The sequence below is a fragment of the Chiloscyllium punctatum genome, chromosome 44 (genome assembly GCF_047496795.1).
Source record: "Chiloscyllium punctatum isolate Juve2018m chromosome 44, sChiPun1.3, whole genome shotgun sequence".
NCBI classification, from domain to species: domain Eukaryota; kingdom Metazoa; phylum Chordata; class Chondrichthyes; order Orectolobiformes; family Hemiscylliidae; genus Chiloscyllium; species Chiloscyllium punctatum.
The window spans coordinates 65,115,710-65,141,476 of NC_092782.1; the positions used below are offsets into that span (position 1 = coordinate 65,115,710).

A 25,767-nucleotide genomic window follows, 5' to 3' on the forward strand; every position below is an offset into this window, starting at 1 on the left:
AGCTCCCCTTATTTTGGCACAAACTCCTAAGTATTGGAAAGGAGGACCAATCAGGGTCCACAGAGCTGTGTTTCCCATTGTCAATCCAGTCACTTGGTCCATGGGTGATTTATCTGGTTCCATTCCTTTTATCAGATTTTGCTGCAGTGTGTTCCACCAGGCCCACTGAGCTCCTGACCTCATTATAACCTTTGTTCAAACATGGACAAAAGAGCTGAATTCCAGAGGGGACAATGACTGCCATTGACATCAAGGCCACATCAGAGGAATCAGAGGAAAATGCTCCAATGGTTAGAGTCCTACCACACATGTGTGGATATTGAAGGTCCGTCATCTTAGCTCCAGGACATCTCTGCAGGAGTTCCTCAGGATAGTGTCCAAGGGCAAACCATCTTCAGCTGCTTCATCAATGACCTTCTGTCCATCATATGGTCAGAAGTAGGGACTTGCACCAATGACGCACAATGTTTGGCATCATTCATAGAGACTTCTCAGAGACCAAAGCAAAGCCTATCTAAATATATCAAGGTCTGGACAATATCCAGGCTTGGGTTGGCAATGACCACTTTCAATAAGAGACAATCCTCCACTGCCCCTTCACATTCAATCATTCTACTATCATTGAATCTTCATTATCACTATCCTGGGGGTTACCATTGACCAGAAACTCAACTGAACTAGCCATCTAAATATGGTAGCTAGAGCAAGTCAGAGACTAGAAGTCCTGCAGCAGCTAACTCACTTCCTGAATCCCTAAAATCTGTCCACCACCTACAAGGCACAAGTCAGTAGTTTGACGAATTATTCCCCACCTGCCCTTGATGGGTGCAGCTCCAAACACACTCGAGGCTCGATAGCATCCAGGACAAAGTCCATTTCATGGGCATCACATTCACAAACCTCCACTCCCTCCACTGTCGATGCTCAGTAGCAGTGGTGTGCACTGCCTACAGAATGGCACAACTCAAATGCATCTTCCAAATTCAAGATCTCTGCTGGCCAGAAAGACAAGGGCTGCAGATATATTAAAGGGTTTCAAGAAGGACTTAGATATAGTTCTTGGCACTAAAAGGATCAAAGGGAATGAAGAAAAAGCAGATACTGGAGACTGAATTGGATGATCAGCCATGATCGTATTATAATGGTGAAGCAAGCTTCAGGGGCTGAATGACCTCCTCCTGTTCCTATTTTCTGCATTTCTATGGCATATGGGAATGCCATCATCTGCAAGTTTCTCTCCAAGCCACCTACTATTCTAACATGGAAATATATTGCTGTTCTTTTAGTGTAGCTTGATCAAAGTCCTGAAACTCTCTCCCTAAGAGCATTGTGGGGGTCCCCATTCTGCTCAGACAGCAGTAGCTATGAAAAGTAGCTCTCCAGGGCAATTAGAGAAGGACAATAAATTCATTCCCAGCCCATGACACCCATATCATGTAAATGAATGAGAAGAAGTATCGTATCATTGTTTACATCACTCTCTTTTCCTTTGTCTGCAGTCAGAATGTGCAAATTTTATCCGTGTTCTTCATTCATACAATCGATCTCACCTCCTGGCCTGTGGGACAGGGGCCTTCGATCCAGGCTGCGCCTTTATCAGAGTGGGTCGTTGGGCTGAGGTAAGGCAAATGTGTCAGTGAAGCATTCCTGGTGTGTTTTTGTGTGAAACTGCTGCAGCATGTACTGTAGGATTACAGGTTTAAACTGAAATGAGTGAAACTCTTGACCTAAAGGGTGCTGTTAAACGTTGTGGTATGAGATAGTATTCTCTGGAATCAGACAAAAAAATGGCTCATAAATGTTCTGGCTTTGTAGGTAATATTTTTGATGGGATTACATGGACAACTTTATTATTGTAATACTATCCAGTGAAACATCCAAATAAATTTATTAAATTAACGGTTGAAATATTGAATTGTTTCATGCTGATGATCAAATCCTCAGCAGCAGAGTGAACAGATTCAGACAACCAAGTCAAACATTTCCTTAGTGTTAATGACTGCATCTTTTCTGGGCTAGTTTCTGAAACTGTTGATACTGGAATTGTTTGCAAATAATTTATTACAGAAAACTGAATTGTGGATACATTAATAACCTTCTAAAAAGTAAGTGTAAATCTGGAAAATAAAATAACCTAAAACCAACATCATGGAATTGTCTTGTTTGTTCAAATCTCGTGGAATGATTAGTGTTGCATTTTGTGAAGGCCATTAGTTCCTGTCTGATCATTCACGCAATTTTTTTTTTCTCTGAAAACTCCCAGTATGAATGTAATCCCTTTATTCCTCCCTTCCTTCCATTTTCGGAATCTTACCTTGAATTTTGTTGCTACTTCCCACTCCAGTATTGATCCGGATGATGCAAATACTCACAGCTGATTTGTTTTCTCATGCAATCGAGAGGACTGCTATTTCACATGGAATAAATACTAAAGTTTGAGGAATTAAATCTCTAATAATTAACTGTCATATATTCAAGAAGTGTTCTTATCCATATGTATTTGGAATGTGGGCAAAATTGATCAGTTTTTCAAGCTAATCAATACTTTTAATTTAGAATTCAATTTGAAGTAATGATCAGGTTTATTTGGCAGTGAAGCAAACATATTGGGCTGAGTGATGTGAGAAATGTGACAGCAGATCAGTGATGCCCAGCTCTACACTGGGGCAAATGTGGAACCTTTTAACTAAATGCTGGCCATCAAGATGAGCTTATACCTGGCTGTGGTGAGTTGCTCATGAAGGGGAATTATTACCGAGTAACAACCAGATCAATGAGCAATCACACCTCATTAAGAAGCAGCTTTCTATCCCATCATTCACTGCGAATAAACGAGATGTTGAGAATTCTCGACATGGAAATCTAACTGGATACCTGGTCACTGCATGCTGTAAATAACCTCCATGTTGGTTACTGGGCACTGACATCTCAGGGGAAGCACTGGTCATGCACAACCCACATCCACAGACATTGGCATCTGACATGTACCAGCCTCTATAAAACATCATGGCACATCTGTGATAGACTCACAGGATGCTCTGCCCTTCAATACTGGCCCTCAGGTTGCTCTGGTAACTCTCATTTTAACACTGCAGCAAGGATGCTGTGTGCTCAGGGAATCCCACCAACTGTGTCAGCAGGAACCTCCAGGGCAGGGCCCAGAAAATGGGGCATCAATTTTCCCTATCTGCCATGTCTGGAGAAAGAAGTCAGAAAAGACCCAGGATAACCCCAGACTAAGGATGCTTGTCCAGGTGCACATTGGGCTTTTATAGATGGCACTGATAAGGTGTTGCTGCTAGGACGAGTGATAGCATGAGGTTATATTTGGATGTGTGGGGCATCTTGCGGTACAGAAGTCATTAGGATTAGAGTGAAGCATGTTTTCTAAGATATGGTGAGAAGACTTGCCAGATTCGCAGACAGGAATCACTCGCAAAACTCATCAAAATTGACACTTTGAGCCAAATCGCTCATTTTTTGTTTGGCAAAATCTAACTCTTCTATGCCTGTGATCAAAGATGAGTTGACCTTCTCTGTAACTGAAATAAACTCTTTAGCTGGATAAGTACCAGATTGTTTCTGTGCTAATGCTCTAACAAACCAACAGCCCATATGTCCATAATTTGTCAGAGGAGAATTAATTCATTCAGCCCATTGAGTCTACTCCACCATACAATGAGATCGTGGCTGATCTGATAATCCTCAACTCCAGTTTCCTGCCTTTTCCCCTTAACCCTTGATTCCCTTGTGCTCGTCTAATACACTGATCCAGACGATATAAAATTACTTTGCCCTGGGTCCAGCCATCTCCTCGATCATGGACTGCAACTGGTGCAGATGATGGCATCATGAATCCAGAGTCCCTGATCAATTCTCTCACTGTATGGATTCCAATCCTAGCATGGCAACCAATGGAATTTAAATTCCATCAATAAATCTGGAGTTGAAATCTAGTCTCAGTGGTAATAACCATGAAACCATTGTCGATTTTTGTAAAAATTTATCTGGTTCACTGATTTAGGGAAAGAAATCTGCCATCCATACCTCATCTGGCCTATGTGTGTCTCTATAAACAATGCAATGTGGTTGACTCTAAACTGCCTTCTGAAATGGCTGAGTAAGTCAGTCAAAAGAAGGGCAATTTGGGACTGGCAACAATTGATGGCTTTGTTAACCAGGTCCATATCCAATCAAAGTTGAAGAAAGGACTATTCTGAGCAAATACATCCTTGTGTTGTGGATAATTACTCTGTGTTTTGTTAGGTTGCTGCCCTGAGATTGTAAGATAATTATTAAGCTTAAAGGTTTTGACAGTTGGATTGTTTACTCATTACATTGATGCACTAAACTGGTTGACAGATGCTATCTTATGTAGTCTAAATCCTGTCGCACTGAGGGGTTCAGCACCACTGTGTAAAGCTATACCGGACCTGAATGATATTCTTCTGGTCTCAGTGTGCTGCCATTTTACAGCTAGATAGGTCTTCTATGAATTAGCCAAAGATTCCTGTTGGAATTCTTGAGATAAAAGGCATTTAATTCAGCAAATGGACACACAATCCAGTATTGGGATTGCCACTCAAGATGATCTACATATTGAGTGTAATTCTTCCCTTACAAAAGCTAGCTGTTTAGTGACTGACATTTCTAAATAATGTGGTCTTATTTTACCAGTTGACTGCACCTGATTTATGATGCCAGAGACAACTGGGATATGAATTTTATTGGCTGGGTAACATGTCGGTCTCTTTCCATGGTATCATGAGGAGAGGGGAGTCCACAAGACATCAGTTCCCATTCCTTAAGGAAACACAATCAAGTACAATGTAAAGACTCAACATAAAACCCTTCCATTCAGTCTCCAGCCTCAATTGCTTTTCTCAGTAACATTCCCCCTGGTGTCAAAAATCCAGATGCATTGGTCTTAAGTGCCATTATACTTCCATAAACCCTTATGAACACGGTTTTCCAAACGTGCCTCCAGCAGACATGTTTCAGGCCAAGAAAACAGTCAAAATATGTACCCAAATTACCCTTGTTATATTACTCTTGACCATGCGATCATATTTTATATCCTAAATGTATGGAAAATTACTTCTAAAGGGTTAATCTGTCATATTCTATCAAAACAGGAGGAAGTAATTTATAGTACATATTAGATTTCATGTTTTTTAAAAACTATTGCAGACATGAATATTTTGAATGTCTCTTGTCTACTCTCACATACAAATGTTTTGACCTGCTACCATTCTCTCTCCTGATTGCTCACACAGTGAGGTCAGAGGTTTCCTGAGCTACCTTTATGTTGGTGTGGTCCAGGATGACATCAACACCATCACATTCCTGTAAATTGAACACAAGGGTAGTTGTTACCACCTAAAGAGCAGCACTTTCCCCAGAAACAGGGCAGGGAAGGAGGGAGGGAAATCATGGGGCCTGGCTTTATCCGCTTCAAGACACCTGAATTTACAAATCCCAATCTTTAACCTCCTCCATCTTTCAAAATTAAAGACTAAGTCAAAATACTTGTTTTTCCATAAAGCCCCACCTTAATGTTTTCTATATTTTAACTTCTGCAGCTACCTTTGCACTCCTTATTCGGTGATAAAGTCATTGTAAAAACACTGTGTGTTTCTGTTGATAAATGGGTTTTTTGGGTTGGCGGAGAAGCAACATTTGAAGATTGCATCAATATCCTCAAAAATTACTCGCTTTCAATTGATCCTGAAACCATTACACACAAAGGAAGCATTCATTTCTTAGACCCTGCAGGAATTAAGTTGGAACAAGACAATGGACATAAGTTAGCAACAAAAGTTGTTTTTAAAATATTTGACATAATTTCATACACAAAATGCATAAATAAATCTTCTATAAACTGGTGAGGACACAGCTAAAGTGTTTCTATTGCATATGGTCAAAGATATCGTGGGCGGCACGGTGACACAGTGGTTAGCACTGCTGTCTCACAGCACCAGAGACCTGGGTTCAATTCCCGCCTCAGGCGACTGACTGTGTGGAGTTTGCACATTCTCCCCGTGTCTGCGTGGGTTTCCTCCGGGTGCTCCGGTTTTCTCCCACAGTCCAAAGATGTGCAGGTTAGGTGAATTGGCCATGCTAAATTGCCCGTAGTGTCAGGTAAGGGGTAGATGTAGATGTAGATGTAGATGTCAGGGTATGGGTGGGTTGCGCTTCGGCGGGGCGGTGTGGACTTGTTGGGCCGAAGGGCCTGTTTCCACACTGTAAGTAATCTAATCTAATATAAGATTTTAACCCCAGGCAGTCACTTGGCTTTTCACTGCATCGCAGATTTAAATTAACAATGAATACAGTGTCCATTACTGTGACTCAGTGATAAGCACTGCAGCCTCACCACACCAAGGACACTGGTTTGATTCCACCCTCTGGTGACTCTGTGTGGAGTTTGCACGTTCTCCCTGTGACTCCATGGTTTCCTCCCACAGTCCAAAGATGTGTAAATTAGGTAGAGTGGCCATGGTAAATTGCCCATAGTGTTCAGGGTTGTGCAGGTTAGGTGGATTAGCCATGGGGAAATGCAGAGATGGGGTGGGGCGGTGATGGTTATGGTGGGATCCTCTTCGGACAGTCAGTGCAGACTTGATGGGCCAAATAGTCTGTTCCCATATGGTGAGCATTCTATGACTCTATTTGCCCTGTGTATGGTAGCTCCTGAATATCCACAATCTTAAACTAGAGTTTCCACATTGTTTTGCAAGGAATTCATTGCCTTGTGCTTTCTAGTTTAATTAGTTACTAATTAGTTGGGTATTCCTTTGTTGACAAGTTTATTCATAAGCCTACAGAAAAGTAAAGGAGCAGGAAAAGATTATTCAGCCCATTTAAGCCTACTTAGATACTCACTATCATCATGTCTGATTTTTAAAAAAATTATTTCAAAATATACTTTATTCATAGAAATAAACCTTTGGTACTTGTACAATTTTCCATGTCGTTCATAGTTATATACATTGCATGTCTTAACATTACAAAGAACAGATTAAATTAATCGAATTCACAGTTATCCTATTAACAATTACATTTATTAACTATCCAGTCTCTTGGTATTTGGCTGTGGCTTCAGCGGAACCCACCTACTGAGTGGGTGCCCTGTTATATGAAAGCAAATGAAACTTCTTTAACCCCCAGTTTATGGGGTTACCATTGTTCATTTGACTGTCCTGTCTCTGGGGTGGCTGTCTACATCCCCAAGGTAAGCACGAACTGCTGGACCTTCGCTGGGCTGAGGTAGCTATCCAGCTCCTGACTGGGGTCATTTACCCGCTCTGGTGTCATTGAGCCAAGGCAAGGGTCCTCACTGTCCAGTTCTGTGTCTGACAGTGGGACTGTCAGAGGATCACAGCTCTCGGTTGCCTGTAGTTGTGGGGCAGTGGGTACCCCCTGGTTCTCACTGGATGGAGGGTGGACTTTGGGGGGTCCATTGTTTCCTGGTTGGGAGGAAATGCCCTCCTCTTTACCGACGGCGCTCTGTCTCTTCTTCTGGTGGTGATGGCCTTCTGTGCGTCCATCTTCCCCCACCGAAGAGCTGGCCGTTCCTCCCTCGTGCAGCTGTCTTTTCCCCCTTTGCTGGGAGGCTTTGGGGGCCTGGCAAGATTTCCTCTTCCTGTTTTTAACAGGTATCCACTCCTCTCCCTGCTTGATTACCTCCTCCTCCATTTCTTCCATCTGCCCATCTAGAGCTAGGATCAGCTGCTGTGTCTCTCCGCTGGCTGCCGCCTCCTCCACTCCAGCCTGTTCTTCTTTCTGGGTGCCACCAGACTCCGTTTCCCGGCTGTCTGGGTGGACCTTACTGGTCTTTGGGGGTCCCCGGCTCACATTGCCTCCTCCAGCCATCTGTGCGTAAGTGGGGCCCCCCCGTCTTGGGCAGGTCTTATACATGTGGCCCGCCTCTCCACACAGGTTGCAGCTCTTTTCTTCCTGACAGTCCTTAGTCAAGTGACCCTCCTGTTTGCAGTTCCTGCAGATGGTCACTTTGCAATCCACCGCCACGTGTCCCGACTTCCCGCAGGTTCGGCACACTTTTGGCTGCCCTGCATATGTCAGGTAGCCTCTGCTCCCTCCGATTGCGAAGCTAGAGGGCGGGTGGAGGATGTTCCCACTATCATCGGACCTCAGAGTTACCATGACCTGCCGCTTACTGGTCCAGATCCCATAGGGGTCGATCACATCAGTGGCTTCTCCCTCAACTTGGACGTACCTTCCCAGGAAGGTCAGGACATCAGCCGCTGGAACATCGGGGTTGTACATATGGATTGTAACAACCCGATTCCTCTGTGCAGGAAGCACACACAATGGGGTCGCCGACAAGATGGAAAACAGTGGCTCCCCTTCCTTCTCCTTGAAGACCTTCAGGAGCTGTTCGCACTGCTTCACGCTTCACGCTTCTGAAGGTCACATCAAAGTAGCCTGCCCCAGGGAAATCCTGCAGGCAGTACACATCCGCTTTTTTATTTCAAAAATATACTTTATTCATAAAATGATTTGATGGTCTGTACATTTGGTCATGCCATACATATGTCAACATTTACATACACTGATCAGAATTTATCATTGTTATATACAGGTCTGTGCATTTCTCAATCTTATGCACATATATTTGGCTGAGGCATCAGCAGAGCCCAAAAAAACGTCCGCATGGGCCCCCTGTTCTTCTTTAGGCAGGCCGATCTTACACGGTGGTCTTTCCCCACCGCGCCTTGGCGGCAGCTGCCCCAAGCTTCAGCGCGTCCCTCAACACGTAGTCTTGGACCTTGGAATGTGCCAGTCTGCAACACTCAGTCGGGGCCAAATCCTTCAGCTGGAAGATCAACAGGTTTCGGACCGCCCAGAGAGCGTCCTTCACCGAGTTGATGATCCTCCAGCCGCAGTTAATGTTCGTCTCGGTGTGAGTCCCGGGGAACAAGCCGTAGAGCACGGAGTCCCGCGTCACGGCGCTGCTCGGGACAAACCTCGACAAGCACCACTGCATTCCTCTCCAGACTTCCTCTGCATAGGCACATTCCAGAAGGAGGTGTGTGACAGTCTCGTCCCCACTGCAGCCACTTCGAGGGCAGCGTGTGGTGCGGCTGAGAGTCCGGGCGTGCATAAAGGATCTCACAGGCAGAGCCCTTCTCACCACCAGCCAAGCCACGTCTTGGTGCTTGTTGGAAAGTTCTGGCGATGAGGCATTCTGCCAAATGGCTTTGACAGTCTGCTCAGGGAACCACTCGACATGATCTGGCCTCTCCTTTTCCCGAAGTGTCTCAAGGACACTACGTGCTGACCACTTCCTGATGGACTTGTGGTCAAACGTGTTTTTCCTCATAAATTTCTCCACGAAGGACAGGTGATACGGAATGGTCCAACTACTCGGAGCGTTCCGCAGCAGCGAGGCCAGGCCCATCCTTCGCAACACCGGGGACAGGTAGAACCTCAGTACGTAGTGACACTTGGTGCTTGCGTACCGGGGATCCACGCACAGCTTGATGCAGCCACACACAAAGGTGGCCATCAGGGTGAGGGTGGCATTGGGCGTGATTTTTCCCCCATTGCACTGGTCTTTGTACATTGAGTCTCATCGGACCCGGTCCATCTTTAATCTCCAAATGAATTGGAAGATGGCCCGGGTGACTGCGGCGGCACAGGTACTAGGGATAGGCCAGACCTGTGCCACATATAGCAATACTGAGAGTACCTCACACCTGATGACCAGGTTTTTTCCCACGATGGAGAGCGACCGTTGCCCCCATCTGCCTAGTTTCTGTCTCATCTTCCTGATCCGCTCCGCCCAGGTCTTGGCGCACGCCCCAGCCCCCCCCGAACCAAATACCCAGCACCTTCAGGTGGTCGGTCCTGACGGTGAAGGGGATAGAGGATTGGTCGGCCCAGTTCCCGAAGAGCATGGCCTCGCTCTTGCCTCGGTTTACCTTGGCACCCGAGGCCCATTCAAACTGGTCACAGATGCACATGAGTCTGTGCACGGACAGCGGATCCGAGCAGAAAACAGCGACGTCATCCATGTACAGGGAGGCCTTGACTACAGGGCCCCGCTGCCAGGAATAGTCACCCCTCTCAGGCTCGCATCCTTCCTGATGGATTCGGCAAATGGCTCTGTGCAACACACAAACAAGGCGGGTGAGAGGGGGCATCCCTGCCTGACTCCAGATCTTACAGGGAAGCTATCTGATTCCCACCCATTGATTGAGACTGCACTGACAATGTTGGTGTAGAGCAGTCTGATCCAATTTCCGATTCCCTCCCCAAAGCCCATTTTGGAGAGGACATCCCTCATATATGTATGCGATATCCTGTCAAAGGCTTTCTCCTGGTCCAGGCTGATGAGGCAGGTGTCCACCCCCCTGTCCTGCACGTAGGCGATCGTATCCCTGAGGAGTGCGAGACTCTCAGAGATCTTCCTGCCCGGTACAGCACAGGTTTGGTCCGGGTGGATCACCGATCCCAGAGCAGACCTGACCCGGTTGGCGATGACCTTTGACAGGATTTTGTAGTCTGTATTTAACAGTGAGATTGGTCTCCAATTTCTAATTTCCTCCCTCTCCCCCTTCCGCTTGTAGATGAGGGTGATGATGCCTTTCCTCATGGATTCACTCATGGTACCTGCCCGAAGCATACTGACATACACCTCCAGCAGGTCCTGGCCAATCAAGTCCCACAGAGCAGAATAAACCTCGACCGGTAAGCCGTCGCTTCCTGGAGTTTTATTCTTTTCGAAGGACTCGAGGGCCTTGGTCAGCTCATCCAGAGATAGCGGCTGGTCCAGCCTCTCTCGTGTTCCATCATCTAGGACCTCCGTGATAGAGGACAGGAACGACTGGGAGGCCGCGCTGTCAGTTGGCTTCAAGTCATACAGACTGGCGTAGAAGGATTTGCTGATCCTCATGACGTCAGCCTGAGATGACGTTACCGAGCCATCTTCTTCCTTCAGGCTGCTGAGCATGGAGCTCTCTTTGTGCACCTTCTGGAAGAAGAAACGTGAGCACGTCTCGTTCTGCTCCATCGAGCAGACCCTGGACCGGAAGATTATCCTGGAGGCCTCCGAGGCAAAGAGCGAGGCTTGCTGGCCCTTCACCTCCTGGAGGTCCTCCGTGACATCGACCCCCATCGTCTGCAGCAGGAGCAGGTTCTGCATACTTTCCTGGAGCTGGGACAGTTTTCCACGCCTCTCTCTCACCTCCTGGACACCTTTGAGGATAAAGAACCTCTTGATGTTCCCTTTTATCATTTCCCACCAGTCCACTGGGGACTCAAAGAGGGGCTTCACGGTTCTCCAACCTGCGTAATCCCTCTTGAGCTCTTCGATGTTTCCCGGGGTCAACAGCTTAGTGTTCAGTTTCCACGTTCCCTTGCCCACCCGCTGTTCATCCTGTAGGTGACAGTCGGCCAGCAGGAGGCAGTGGTCAGAGAAGAACACCGGCTTGACGTCGGTGGATCTGACCGAGAGCGTTCGGGACACAGACAGGTAATCTATCCTTGAGCGGATAGACCCGTCTGCCCGTGACCAGGTGTATCTACGCTGTGCTCCATCTGCAGGGGTGCTGAAGACGTCGTGCAGCTTGGCGTCTTTGACCGTTTCCATCAGGGCTCTGGACGTAGCGTCCGGTTTACTGTCCCCCCCGCCGGATCATCCATCTGCATCAATGATACAGTTGAAGTCTCCGGCCAGAATGACCGGCCTGGACGTAGCCAGCAGCAGTGGAAGCTGTTGCAGGACGGCCAACCGTTCACTCTTACCCACTGGGGCGTACACGTTGATTAGTCTCACGGGAGCGTTTCTGTATTTAACGTCCGCGACAAGGAGGCACCCGCCCACCACCTCCTTAACCTCGGAGATGGTGAAGTTGCCTCCCCGCAACAGGATACCCAGGCCTGAGGAGCGGTTATCGTTGCACCCCAACCACACTGATGGCCCATGGGCCCACAAGCTCGATCATCGCCTGTAACTGCTGAGGTGCGGTATCCCACTCTCCTGCAGAAACAGGACGTTGGCTTTAACATTGGCCAGGAAGGCCATCATAGAAACACATCGCGTAGCCGATTTAATGCTACGCACATTTATGCTGGCAATTTTAAACCCCATTTTACCAGTTTACGGGGTTACCAGTGTCCATTTTCTTCTGGTCTTGCTCCTGTGGGGTAGCTGCGTGCATCCCCGTGGTGACGGCAAACTGCTGGACCTTCCCAGGGCTGAGGTAGTTGTCCAGCTCCACACTGGAGTCATTTCCCCGCTCTGGTGTCATCGTGTCAGACCCAGGGTCCGCATCGCCCCGTTCTCCATCTGACAGCAGGGCTGTCACTGGGCCGCTGCTCCCAGTTACCTGGAGCTGTGGGCCGGTGGGTACCCCTTGGTTCTCACCGGGTAGGGGGAGGCCTTCACCCATCCCCTCAGAGGGATCGACTTTTCCTTCTTGGGCGGTGCTGCCCTCCTTTCTCCCCACGGCGCTCTGCCTCTTCCTCCGGTGATGACCCTTCTTGCGCCCGTCCTCACCCTCGGAGGAGCTGCCTGTATCCTCATCTTGTAGGTGTCTCTTCCCCTTTCGCTGGGTGGCTTTGGGGCCCTCGAGAGGTTTCCTCTTCCTGCTTTTGACAGTAATCCAATCCTCTGTCTCCTTTGATTCCCTCCTCTTCCATTTCCTCCGTCTGTCTTGCAGGACCTTGGGTCGGCTGCTGCATCTCCCCGCTGTCTGCCGCCTGCTCTGCTACAGCCTGCCCTTCCTTCTGGGTACCTCCAGACACCGTTCCTTTGCTGATTCGCGGTACCTCGCTGGACTTTGTCGGTCCGCGGCTCGTGTTGCCACCTCCAGCCATCTGTGCGTAGGTGGCGGCTCCTCGTCTTGGGCAGGCCTTGTACATGTGGCCCGCCTCTCCGCACAGGTTGCAGCTCTTTTCTTCCTGGCAGTCCTTAGTCAAGTGACCCTCCTGTTTGCAGTTCCTGCAGATGGTCACTTTGCAATCCACCGCCACGTGTCCCGACTTCCCGCAGGTTCGGCACACTTTCGGCTGCCCTGCATATGTCAGGTAGCCTCTGCTCCCTCCGATTGCGAAGCTAGAGGGCGGGTGGAGGATGTTCCCACTATCATCGGACCTCAGAGTTACCCTGAAATGCCACTTACTGGTCCAGATCCCGTAGGGGTCGATCACATCAGTGGCTTCTCCCTCAACTTGGACGTACCTTCCCAGGAAGGTCAGGACCTCAGCCGCTGGAACATCGGGGTTGTACATATGGATTGTAACAACCCGGTTCCTCTGTGCAGGAAGCACACACAAAGGGGTCGCCAACAAGATGGAAAACAGCGGCTCCCCTTCCTTCTCCTTGAAGACCTTCAGGAGCTGTTCGCACTGCTTCACGCTTCACGCTTCTGAAGGTCACATCAAAGTAGCCTGCCCCAGGGAAATCCTGCAGGCAGTACACATCCGCTTTTTTTAAATTTCAAAATATACTTTATTCATGTAAATAAATCGTTGGTACTTGTACAATTTTCCATGTCGTTCATAGTTATATACATTGCATGTCTTAACATTAAAAAGAACAAATTGAATTAATCGAATTCACAGTTATCCTATTAACAATTACATTTATTAACTATCCAGTCTCTTGGTATTTGGCTGTGGCTTCAGCAGAACCCACCTACTGAGTGGGTGCCCTGTTATATGAAAGCAAATGAAACTTCTTTAACCCCCAGTTTATGGGGGTTACCATTGTCCATTTGACTGTCCTGTCTCTGGGGTGGCTGTCTACATCCCCAAGGTAAGCACGAACTGCTGGACCTTCGCTGGGCTGAGGTAGCTATCCAGCTCCTGACTGGGGTCATTTACCCGCTCTGGTGTCATTGAGCCAAGGCAAGGGTCCTCACTGTCCAGTTCTGTGTCTGACAGTGGGACTGTCAGAGGATCACAGCTCTCGGTTGCCTGTAGTTGTGGGGCAGTGGGTACCCCCTGGTTCTCACTGGGTGGGAGGTGGACTTCGGGGGTTCCGTTGTTTCCTGGTTGGGAGGAAATGCCCTCCTCTTTACCGACGGCGCTCTGTCTCTTCTTCTGGTGGTGATGGCCTTCTTTGCGTCCATCTTCCCCCACCGAAGAGCTGGCCGTTCCTCCCTCATGCAGCTGTCTTTTCCCCCTTTGCTGGGAGGCTTTGGGGGCCTGGCAAGATTTCCTCTTCCTGTTTTTAACAGGTATCCACTCCTCTCCCTGCTTGATTACCTCCTCCTCCATTTCTTCCATCTGCCCATCTAGAGCTAGGATCAGCAGCTGTGTCTCTCCGCTGGCTGCCGCCTCCTCCACTCCAGCCTGTTCTTCTTTCTGGGTGCCACCAGACTCCGTTTCCCTGCTGTCTGGGTGGACCTTACTGGTCTTTGGGGGTCCACGGCTCACATTGCCACCTCCAGCCATCTGTGCGTAAGTGGGGCCCCCCCGTCTTGGGCAGGTCTTATACATATGGCCCGCCTCTCCACACAGGTTGCAGCTCTTTTCTTCCTGACAGTCCTTAGTCAAGTGACCCTCCTGTTTGCAGTTCCTGCAGATGGTCACTTTGCAATCCGCCGCCACGTGTCCTGACTTCCCGCAGGTTGGGCACACTTTCGGCTGCCCTGCATATGTCAGGTAGCCTCTGCTCCCTCCAATTGCGAAGCTAGAGGGTGGGTGGAGGATGTTCCCACTATCATCGGACCTCAGAGTTACCCTGACCTGCCGCTTACTGGTCCAGATCCCATAGGGGTCGATCACATCAGTGGCTTCTCCCTCAACTTGGACGTACCTTCCCAGGAAGGTCAGAACATCAGCCGCTGGAACATAAGGGTTGTACATATGGATTGTAACAACCCGATTCCTCTGTGCAGGAAGCACACACAATGGGGTCGCCGACAAGATGGAGAACAGCGGCTCCCCTTCCTTCTCCTTGAAGACCTTCAGTAGCTGTTCGCACTGCTTCACGCTTCACACTTCTGAAGGTCACATCAAAGTAGCCTGCCCCAGGGAAATCCTGCAGGCAGTACACGTCCGCTGCAGCGAACCCACAGCATCCCAGCAGTACCTTCTTAATAAACAAGGTGCAGTTGAGTGGCGTACGATCCTCAATCTTCTTCACAATCACCCTGACTATGTTTCGAACCCCCTGCCCAGGGCTGTGGGCAGCTGTCGAGGCCATAGCTCTGAGGTAGGCTGGTCCCTGAATTGGCGTTAGGCCAAAGCCAGCATGAAGATCCACCAAGACCATGTCAGCACAACCAAACGATCCTCCAACGTCCAATCACGATGATCTCTTCACTAGCTCTGATGACGCGCAACCAGTCCTGATAAGAACAGATACTTGATCCTAGCCTCACAACACTTGATCTTAGCCAAAAGGCCAAAAGGCATCATCATGTCTGATGATCCAATCAGCACTGTTACTACTCAATACTGTCCATGTTTTGCAGCTTCTTTCCCCTCACACCTCCCTCTCTCCACACTCTGTAGCCTCCATCTGTCTCCTCCTCTTACCCCATGTAGCCCTCCCTCCCCCTTGCAGTGTCTTTGTCCCTGAGCAACTTGGGTTTCACCAGCCCAACCAAACCCTCCTTCTTGTGTATATGATCCCTGACCTCTGCCACTTGGACCTCTCATCAGCAAGGATGAGAGGAAACCAGCCTGTGATTGGACAAACAGTTCCTCGGAGATTCTATTGGTCAGCCGATAGTGTGCCCATGCCTAAGCTTTCCTGCATGTTTGGGGGTGAATTATCCCCCTCCCCTGTGTGCTTTGGGTATTGTTGTATGTTCAATGGTCACAGATCCTCCAGTATATGGGCCTTGGTCCTTAGGACCATCTACCCCTCTCTCAGGCGTTTTTCAGAAAGGCAAAGCAAGTGGAAAGAACTGATAAGGGACCATGTGTTTTCTCATTACGTACATTTGCTTTATAAATTAATAAAAACACTGGAATCAGAAATAGTCTCACAGGATTCCTGACAAAGAGTTTTTGCCTGAACCGTTGATTTTCCTGCTCCTCGGATGCTACCTGACCACCTGTGATTTTTCCAGTACCACTCTACTCTAGACTCTGATTTCCAGCATCTGCAGTCCTAATTTTTACTTAATAGCTCCACAGAGGTCAATTTCCCCTCACCAAGTCACTCTTTAGTTTCATGTGAAGAGTCCTTGACACTAGCCTGGCTCCTTGGAGCCAGCTTTCAGAGTGAACAGAACCTCTGACTCTCCTGTTTATTTTGTTTTCCTTTTTTATTATTTAACCCTCACACTGCCACCTAACTGCGGTAGTGCTTATTTTTTCCCCAGCACCCCTTGTGTGTGTGCAGGTGTGAGACACAAGGTGTATGAACCTTTATTCAGTATTCACCACCAGGAAGATAGGAAACACCCGAGTGGCCAGTGACAAGCAGTGCCCTTCACAAAAGGCAATGCTGTGTGATCAAACAGTGAAGGGGAGGGCGGGGGTTAAATCAAAATAGAGTTGGAGGGGGAAATAATGCACTGCACTCCCTGCGGTGCCCACCGCCCGGTGGCAAATGGGCACGCCAAGGCGTGTCCGGATGGTGGATGAGGGAGAAGAGGTGACTATCCTGTTTTTTTTTGGTTTTTTTTTTCTGCCCTTCACATCAAAGGGCAATGCTGTGTGATCAAAACAGTGAACATTCCTGTTTATTTTTTTTAAATATTTTTTTAAATTTAACCCCCACACCACCACCTAAGTGCGGTAGTGCTTATTTTTATCCCCTGCACCCATGGTGTGTGTGTGCAGGTGTGAGACACAGTGAAAAGACACAAAGTGCACGAATCTTTATTCAATTTCCACCACCAGGAAGATAGGAAAGACACCCAAGTGGCCAGTGACAAGCACTGCCCTTCAAACCACAGGGCAATGCTGTGTGATCAAAACAGTGAAGGGGAGGGTAGGGACTAAATCAAAATAGAGTTGGAGGGAGAAATGATGCACTCCACTCCCTGCGGTGCCCACCTCTCCCTGAACAACTCCAGGGTGTTGGTGGACACCGCGTGCTCCTTCTCCAAGGACACCCGGGCTCTAACGTAACCCCGGAAGAGGGGCAGGCAGTCGGCCCTAACGACCCCCTCCATGGCCCGCTGCCTGGACCTGTTGATGACCAGTTTGGCCAGGCCCAGGAGCAGACCCACGAGGAGGTCCTCGGACCTGCCCTCCCTCCTCCGTACCGGGTGCCCGAAGATCAGGAGCATGGGACTGAAGTGCAGCCAGAAACAGAGGAGAAGGTTTTGGAGAAAATCAAAAAGGGAGTGCAAACGCCCACACCCAATATAGACATGGTCCACGGACTCCACAGCGCCACAGAACAAGCAGTTGGGCTGGGAGTCCGTGAACCACCGCAATCTGCAGTTGCAGGGGACTGCTGCGTGCAGCACCCTCCACCCCAGATCCCCGAGAGAAAGGGGGAGGACTCCCGCGTAGAGAGCCCTCCACTGGGGATCTCCACCGCCCGGTGGCAAATGGGCACGCTAAGGCGTGTCCGGACGGTGGATGAGGGAGAAGAGGTGACTATCCTGTTTATTTATTATTTTTTTTTTTTATTTTATTAACCAAATTACAAAACACAGTTTACAAAAAACAGTTAACATTTACAGCTGTTTACAACAGCAATTTTTACAAGGGAGAGGAGCAGCAAAGCTAAGCACCAAACCCTACCATTCAAACAGTTTATAGGGAGATGAGCACAAACCCCAAATCCCAGTTCCACATATAAAGGTCAGCGACAATGACATTTGTACATTAAAAAGCCAACCCAGTTACATAAACAGTGTACAATACAGACCCAGCAAGACCCCGTCCCTCCCACCTTCCGGCCACTCTAAGACAGCCCGCCCTATGTACCTTCCGGCTCTCGGTCCACCCCATGCCCCTTCCAGTTCTCGGACTATCCTGTTTATTTTTTTTTTATTTTATTAACCAAATTACAAAACAGTTTACAAAACACAGTTAACATTTACAGCTGTTTACAACAGCAATTTTACAAGGGAGAGGAGCAGCAAAGCTAGGCACCAAACCCTACCACTCAACCAGTTTACAGGGAGATGAGCACAAACCCCAAATACCAGTTCCACATATAAAGGTCAGCGACAATGACATTTGTACATTAAAAAGCCAACCCAGTTACATAAACAGTGTACAATACAGACCCAGCAAGACCCCGTCCCTCCCACCTTCCGGCCACTCTAAGACAGCCCGCCCTATGTACCTTCCGGCTCTCGGTCCACCCCATGCCCCTTCCAGTTCTCGGACTATCCTGTTTATAACAGTCAGCCAAGGCTCCCCGATTGGATCAGATTGACAGCCTCAATCAGGAACTTCATATTCTATGGCATTAACATGGCTGATCTCATTACAATCTTTACAGAACCAAGAAACATTATCTTCCATCAGTAATTGGCAATGAGCAGGATATTATCGTCTTCCATATTTAAAATTCTGATTAACCAGGTCACAGCACATTCAGACAGCTCCTACCATTGAGCAGTTCAATATTATTGTCCAAAAAGTGAATTATTAACTTAGGAACGCTCCTGCAGACTGTAGCTGGATCCACATCTTACTGGGCATGCATTGTCCTGGCGAGAACATTGGCAATAAAGGTACACAGCGTTGTGTTCCCCAGTATCATTAATATAACTGAAAATCTAAAGGATAGCAATGAGAGTTCACTCAATTTGACAGGTGGAGAAAGGGGAAATGTATCGTTTCCTGATTTATTAAGTCATTACACATTCACTACCCCTATCCCTGACACTTTGTGAAACATTTACAAGACATGCTTTATGTAAGGAAACAGAAAGTACTTACCTTGCTGTAGCACCTAAATTATAGCTGCAATCAGACAGCATCATAAACCTTACTCAGAGTGAAACATTGCCTTGGGTTTTAGGAACAGATGGAAGAGGATGTACTTTTTTCAGAAGGAAGTATTTGAAATCTAATTGTGTATGTAGTTCACACAAGTGTTCAAAATAAGCTGTACTTAATTGTGCTGACTTCGTTTATTCAACAACTCGTTCATTTGGCAAAAGTTTCTGTAATTGGAACCAGAAATATAAAAGTTGCCTCTTGTCCTGCAGATTTGCCTTTTTCTAATAGTGTTGTGGCTGTGGTTAGTGTCACTTTACAACATAAACACCCACAGTTTTCCCTTGGAACTGGAGAAAGTAGTACAACTGAAAATAAAACAACATAAAACAAATCATGAGTCAGTGTAGAAACAGAAAATGCGAAAGGAATTCTGCAGTCGGGCAGCCTCTGTGATCAGAAAGCAGAGTTAATCGAGTCATAGAGTCATAGAGATGTACAGCACGGAAACAGACCCTTCGGTCCAACCCGTCCATGCCGACCAGCTATTCCAAACCAATCTCATCCCACCTGCCAGCACCCGGTCCATATCCCTCCAAACCCTTCCTATTCAGAGACCCATCCAAATGCCTTTCTGGGCAGCATGGTGGCACAGTAGTTAGCACTGCTGCCTCACAGCACCAGGATCCCAGGTTCGATTCCAGCCTCTGGCAACTGTCCGTGTGGAGTTTGCACGTTCTCCCAGTGTCTGCATGGGTTTCCTTTGGATGCTCTAGTTTCCTCCCACAGTCCAAAGATGTGCATGTCAGGGTGAAGTGGTCATGCTAAATTGCCCATACTGTTAGGTACATCCGTCAGAGGGAAATTGGCCTGGGTGGGTTACTCTTCGGAGGGTCGGTGTGGACCTATTGGGCCAAAGGGCCTGTTTCCACACTGTAGGGAATCTAATCCAATCTAAAAAAGATGTTGCAATTGTACCAGCCTCCACTACTTCCCCTGGTAGCTCATTCCATGCATGTACCACCCTTTGCGTGAAAAAGTTGCCCCTTAGGTCCCTTTTATATCTTTCCCCTCTCACCCTTAACCTATGCCCTCTAGTTCTGGACTCCCTGACCCCAGGGAAAAGACATTGTCTATTTATCCTATCCATGCTCCTCATAATTTTGTGAACCTCTATAAGGTCACCCCTCAGCCTCCGATGCTCCAGAGAAAACAGCCCCAGCCTGTTCATCCTCTCCCTATAGCTCAAATCCTCCAACCCTGACAACATCCTTGTAAGTTTTTTCGGAACACTTTCAAGTTTCACAACATCTTTCCGATAGGAAGGAGACCAGAATTGCACACAATAATCCAACAGTGGCCTGTACAGCCACAACATGACCTCCCAACTCCTGTACTCAATACTCTGACCAATAAAGGAAAGCATACCAAATGCCACCTTCACTATCCTATCTACCTGCAACTCCACTTTCAAGGAGCTATGAACCTGCACTCCAAGGTGTCTTTGTTCAGCAACACTCCTTAGGTCCTGACTATTAAGTGCACAAGTCCTGCTAAGATTTGCTTTCCCAAAATGCAGCACCTCGCATTTATCTGATTTAAACTCCATCTTTGTGTCATGACATCAAAGCTGTCTGTGTTCATCAACTGATGAAACTCTCACCTCTGGATTCAGTCCTCACTGCACGATATAAGCAAGAACAATCCAGAAATGTCGGAGTCAATGTGCAAAGGTATTCTTTTCAGGGGAGATGCTAAGCTGTGGGACTGTTTCTGGGTAAATGAAAGAAGATCTTATTCTGGCGTTTGAGAAAAAATTGGTGACCCAGCAAACATTCATCTCTTGCCAACATTGTCAAAATGGATTAACTGCTAATTCACCTTGTTTGCTATTTGTGGGATTGTACTGTGTGTAAAGTAACTTCTCTGTAATCTTGCACAGCAACAAATGACTGTACATTCAAGTAATTTATTGGCTGGGAAGAACATTATGGCTTTCTAAAATTGTGAACATGATTTACAGATGCTGGTGTTGGACTGGGATGTACAAAGTTAAAAATCACACAACACCAGGTCATAGTCCAACAGGTTTAATTGGAAGCACTAGCTTTCAGAGTGACGCTCCTTCCACCTGATGAAGGAGCAGCGCTCCGAAAGCTAGTGCTTCCAATTAAACCTATTGTACTATAACCTGGTGTTGTGTGATTTTTAAAATTGTGAAAGTAGCTATATAAAGACAATTTTTTTTTTGTTGTGTTAATCATGGGAATATTAATGATTGTTACAGAGTGATTACCACTCCATTCTCTTCCTGTTTACCGTGTAATAGACATGGGATACAAATCTAGGCTGGAATATTTGACAATGTACAGTCATACTGAGGGGGAAGGGAACTGTTAGACTGAAGTCTGTGCAGTTGAATGGTGTAATCCAAATCCTCAGAAGGGATAAAAGGATTCAGTGTGTAAGAGGGAAGCCAAATGAGATGCTGAACTTAATTGAAATTTAAGTGGAATACAAACAGGTGGAGGTTTTTCTAAATGAATGTAAGGCACTTATCAGAGCACTGCTGGAATCTGTGAATCATTTAATGCCCCTTACCTAAGGAAACATACTGACAGTGAAGGCTGTCCAGAGGAAGTTAACAAAGTTGATACTTGATATGGATGAAACAGCCTTCCAAAAGATGCTGTGCAGTTGGAGCTGTGGGTGGCATGGTGGCACAGTGGTTAGCACTGCCGCCTCACAGCGCTGGAGACCCGGGTTCAATTCCCGCCTCAGGTGACTGACTGTGTGGAGTTTGCACGTTCTCCCCGTGTCTGCGTGGGTTTCCTCTGGGTGCTCCGGTTTCCTCCCACAGTCCAAAAGATGTGCAGGTCAGGTGAATTGGCCATGCTAAATTGCCCATAGTGTTAGGTAAGGGGTAAATGTAGGGGTATGGGTGGGTTGTGCTTCGGCGGGTCGGTGTGGACTTGTTGAGCTGAAGGGCCTGTTTCCACACTGTAATGTAATCTAATCTAATATTGAAATTAAAAGAATGAAAGGTGACCTTTTTAAAACTTACATTCTTAGGAGCTTGATCGGATCAATGCAGAGAGGCAGTTTCCCCTTGTGGGAATGCGTAGGACTAGAGGGCACTATCTCAGAGAAAGGGATTGCCCAGTTAGGACAGAGATGAGGAAGAATTTTTATTTTCTCTGAGGGCAGTGAATCTGTGAAATTACTGCAGAAGACTAAGCAGACTGGGGCATTAAATATACCTAAAGCTGAGATAGATAGATTTTTAATCAGTAAAGGAAGCAAAGGTGAAAAGCCTGGAAAGTGGATCTGAGGATTATCAGATTCAGCCATGATCTCATTGAATGGTGGGGCAGACCCGATGGGCTGAATGGCCTACTTCTGCTCCTATGTATTGTGTATATGGTCTGACGTCATCTTTCTATACAATCTATTTAACTCTAAGATAGAGAGGCAGTGTTTATTTGAATAGATAGGTCATGGTAGAAATGTGCAAGGTAAGCAAGGGGTCAAGCCAAAGGTGAGCTTGAGTCAGGGGTCAAGCCAAAAGTTGGGTCGCATAAAACATGCAAAATTGACTGTCATTTTTGACATCTTGATTTGAATCTGAAGGAAAATGCAGATTTGATTATGTTGTTTTGTACAGAAATAAGATTATTACCAAGGCTGGATTCCCAGAGTTGAAAAATGTGGTGCTGGAAAAACACAGCAGGTCAGGCAGCATCCGAGGAGCAGGAGAATCAACATTTCGGGCATAAGCCCTTCAGATTCCTGAAGAAGGGCTTATACCCGAAATGTTGATTCACCTGCTCCTCGGATGCTGCCTGGCCTGCTGTGTTTTTCCAGCACCACATTTTTCAACTCTGGTCTCCAGCATCTGCAGTCCTCACTTTCTCCTGGATTCCCAGTCTATTCACAACACAACAGATTGCTGTAACTTTCGTCAATGTGATTAGTGACTGTATACAACTACTCTCAGGAGATTTATTTGATGGAAAAGAGATTTGGCAAATGGTTCTTGTCTGCCTCATCTAGTGAAATTACCAAAAACATAAATAACATGTTACTAGTAACTTTTAGGACAATATTTTCCAAAACATTTAATCAGTTCAATGCAATGTACCTATAACACCAACAAAAAGAGTAAACTATCTCGTCATGATTAATGCCAGCTCTCACAGCAGACCATAAACTTACCTTACAAAAGCTTTCCAATTTCCATTTATCAAACAGTCCATTACAAAAACAATTAGCAGCTAAAAAAAAAGATATCAATTGACAGAGCTTGTTATATCTGGATGTTCAGTGAAGCTGCTCGTAATAGAATAAGTTTCTCTTTATTCAAAAATGATGAGGAAAGCTTGTTCTATAATAAAAATGCAGTTGAAAGTATAAATTCTTAGGTAATGATCCAAAAAGCTGATGAAAATCCTGTCAAATATAATGAATTATAACTGTTGCTGAAAAAATACATGTTTTCTCAAAGAATATTTTCTTGATTTCATTGCAATTTAAAGGGGAAAACCACGTTTATCCTGCATGAGGGGCGTGGTCTGATTGTTTGGCAAGTGGACTCTGACTGGTAGAGGCATTGCCATGGAGAAGACACCAGTTAAAAGTGATGGACAGTCAACTGCCAGGATTTATTTAGATTTGAAACCAAGCAGGTTAACTCTGATTTGTATTGGCATAGCCCATTGAAATTAATCAGCAAATGGTTGATAACTATGTTATTCAGTTGTGATTGATACAGTTCCAGCTGCTAGAATATTGGCTTTATTATTCAGAGGCCCTCAGTTATTTTTTCATTACATTACAGACAAGATCAAACCCCTTCAGATATATCAAGGAGGTAGTCTACACCCTAACTTTGCCTTTATATAAAGGCAAATGGAAGGTAATGTGTTCCAGATGTAATTCAATCTGTCATGTTACTCAGCTTTAACAAAAACACATTTTATTCTTACACTCAGCTAAAATACAAACAAAAGGAAGAAAAATTGGTGTAACTTTAATGCTATTGGAAGCTTTAAATGAATAATTGATTACTTAACAACTAAGCAGCAACTGTTCTAATATAGTAACACCCCATAAATACACCTTTAGTAAAGGCAAATACAATAAAATAAGTGGTCTCACAAGCATCATTCCTGATGAAGAGCTCCAGCCTGAAAAGTTGATTCTCCTCCTTGGATGCTGTCTGACCTGCTGTGTTTTTCCAGCAACATACTCTCGACTCACATGCAGTATTCTTCCAGTCCAGGAGGAAAGAACACAGAGAAAATTCAGACTGTGAGAGAGAAAACTCCAGCTTTTTGCTGTGGCCGAGAGAAATGTACTACTTTCTACACCCAACTTCAGACCCCAATAACTACTGAAAGCCAAACTAAAGCCTTTGTTCTGTGGGAGCCTGAGTTGGGGTGGCACGGTGGCTCAGTAGTTAGCACTGCTACCTCATAGTGCCAAAGGGTCTGGATTCGATTCCAGCCTTGGGCCACTGTCTGTGTGGAGTTTGCACATTTTCCTTGTGTCTGCATGGGTTTCATCTGGACACTCTGGCTTTGTCCCACAGTGCAAAGGTGTGTATGTCAGGTGAATTGCCTGTACTAAATTGTCCAATGTGTTAGGTGCATTAGTCAGAGGGAAATGGGTCTGGGTGGGTTATTCTTCGGAGGGTCGGTGCAAACTTCTTGGGCCGAAGGGCCTGTTTCCACACTGTAGGGAATCTAATCCACCCATTCATGCTGCTTCTATTGTTCCAATTTTAAAAATAAATCCCTGGACCGAGCAAGTTATTTAACTTATTGCATTTGAAATGGACAGCCTGGACCTCTGGTTCAAAACCTCTCTTGATAAAATAAAGTAGGACTAAATATATTTCTCAAAGCCATTGAATCATCACAAGTGTGCAGCGCTGATGCTAAAATACAATACACTAAAGTCATTTACTGGGATAACAGCTACCCCAACCAGATCATTTCTCATGATTGGTCCAAAGTGTGCCACTTTTGATTCTAAAAGGTTCCCAGTTGACCCCCAAATCATCTTGGCAATGTATTTGAAACAATTGAAGCTCATCGGTTTCAGATAGTCAACATGGTTTCGTCAAGGGCAGGTCGTGTCTCACAAACCTCATTGAGTTTTTTGAGAAGGTGGCCAAGCATGTAGATGAGGGTAGGGCAGTTGATGTGGTATACTTTGACTTCAGTAAAGCCTTTGATAAGGTTCCACATGGTAAGCTGATGGAGAAAATGCAGAGGCATGGGATTGAGGGTGATTTAGCAGTTTGGATTAGAAACTGGCTTTCTGAAAAAAGGCAGCGAGTGGTGGTTAGTGGAAAATATTCAGCCTGGAGTCTGGTTACTCATGGTGTGCCACAAGGATCTGTTTTGGGACCACCGCTGTTTTTCATTTTTAAAAATGACTTAGACGTAGACATAGGTGGATGGATTAGTAAATTTGCAGATGACACTAAAGTCGGTGGAGTAGTGGACAGTTTGGAAGAATGTTACAGGTTGCAGGGGGACTTGGATAAACTGCAGAATTGGGCTGAGAGGTGGCAAATGGAGTTCAATGCAGCTAAATATGAGGTGATGCACTTTGGGAAGAATTACAGGATGGCAGAGTATTTGGTTAATGGAAAGATTCTTGGTAGTGTGGATGTGCAGAGGGATCTTGGATTCCATGTGCATAGATCCCTGAAAGTTGCCACCCAGGTGGATAGTGCTGTTAAGAAGGCATACGGTGTGTTAGATTTCATTGGTAGAGGGATTGAGTTTCAGAACCGTAATATCATGCTGCAACTATACAAAACGCTGGTGTGACCACACTTGGAATATTGTGTACAGTTCTGATCGCCCCATTACAGGAAGGATGTGGAAGCATTGGAAAAGGTGCAGAGGAGATTTA

General features: G+C 46.5%; 1 protein-coding gene across 1 annotated transcript in view; it reads left to right on the forward strand.

Annotated features, from left to right (window-relative positions):
• The window catches only part of LOC140467040 (semaphorin-3E-like), a 313,608-nt gene that overhangs the window by 136,314 nt on the left and 151,527 nt on the right, over positions 1-25,767 (forward strand). The window contains exon 4 of the mRNA XM_072563104.1: positions 1,500-1,619. Within this exon, the coding sequence (XP_072419205.1) occupies positions 1,500-1,619 (120 nt within the window). The remainder of the gene's footprint in view (positions 1-1,499; positions 1,620-25,767) is intronic.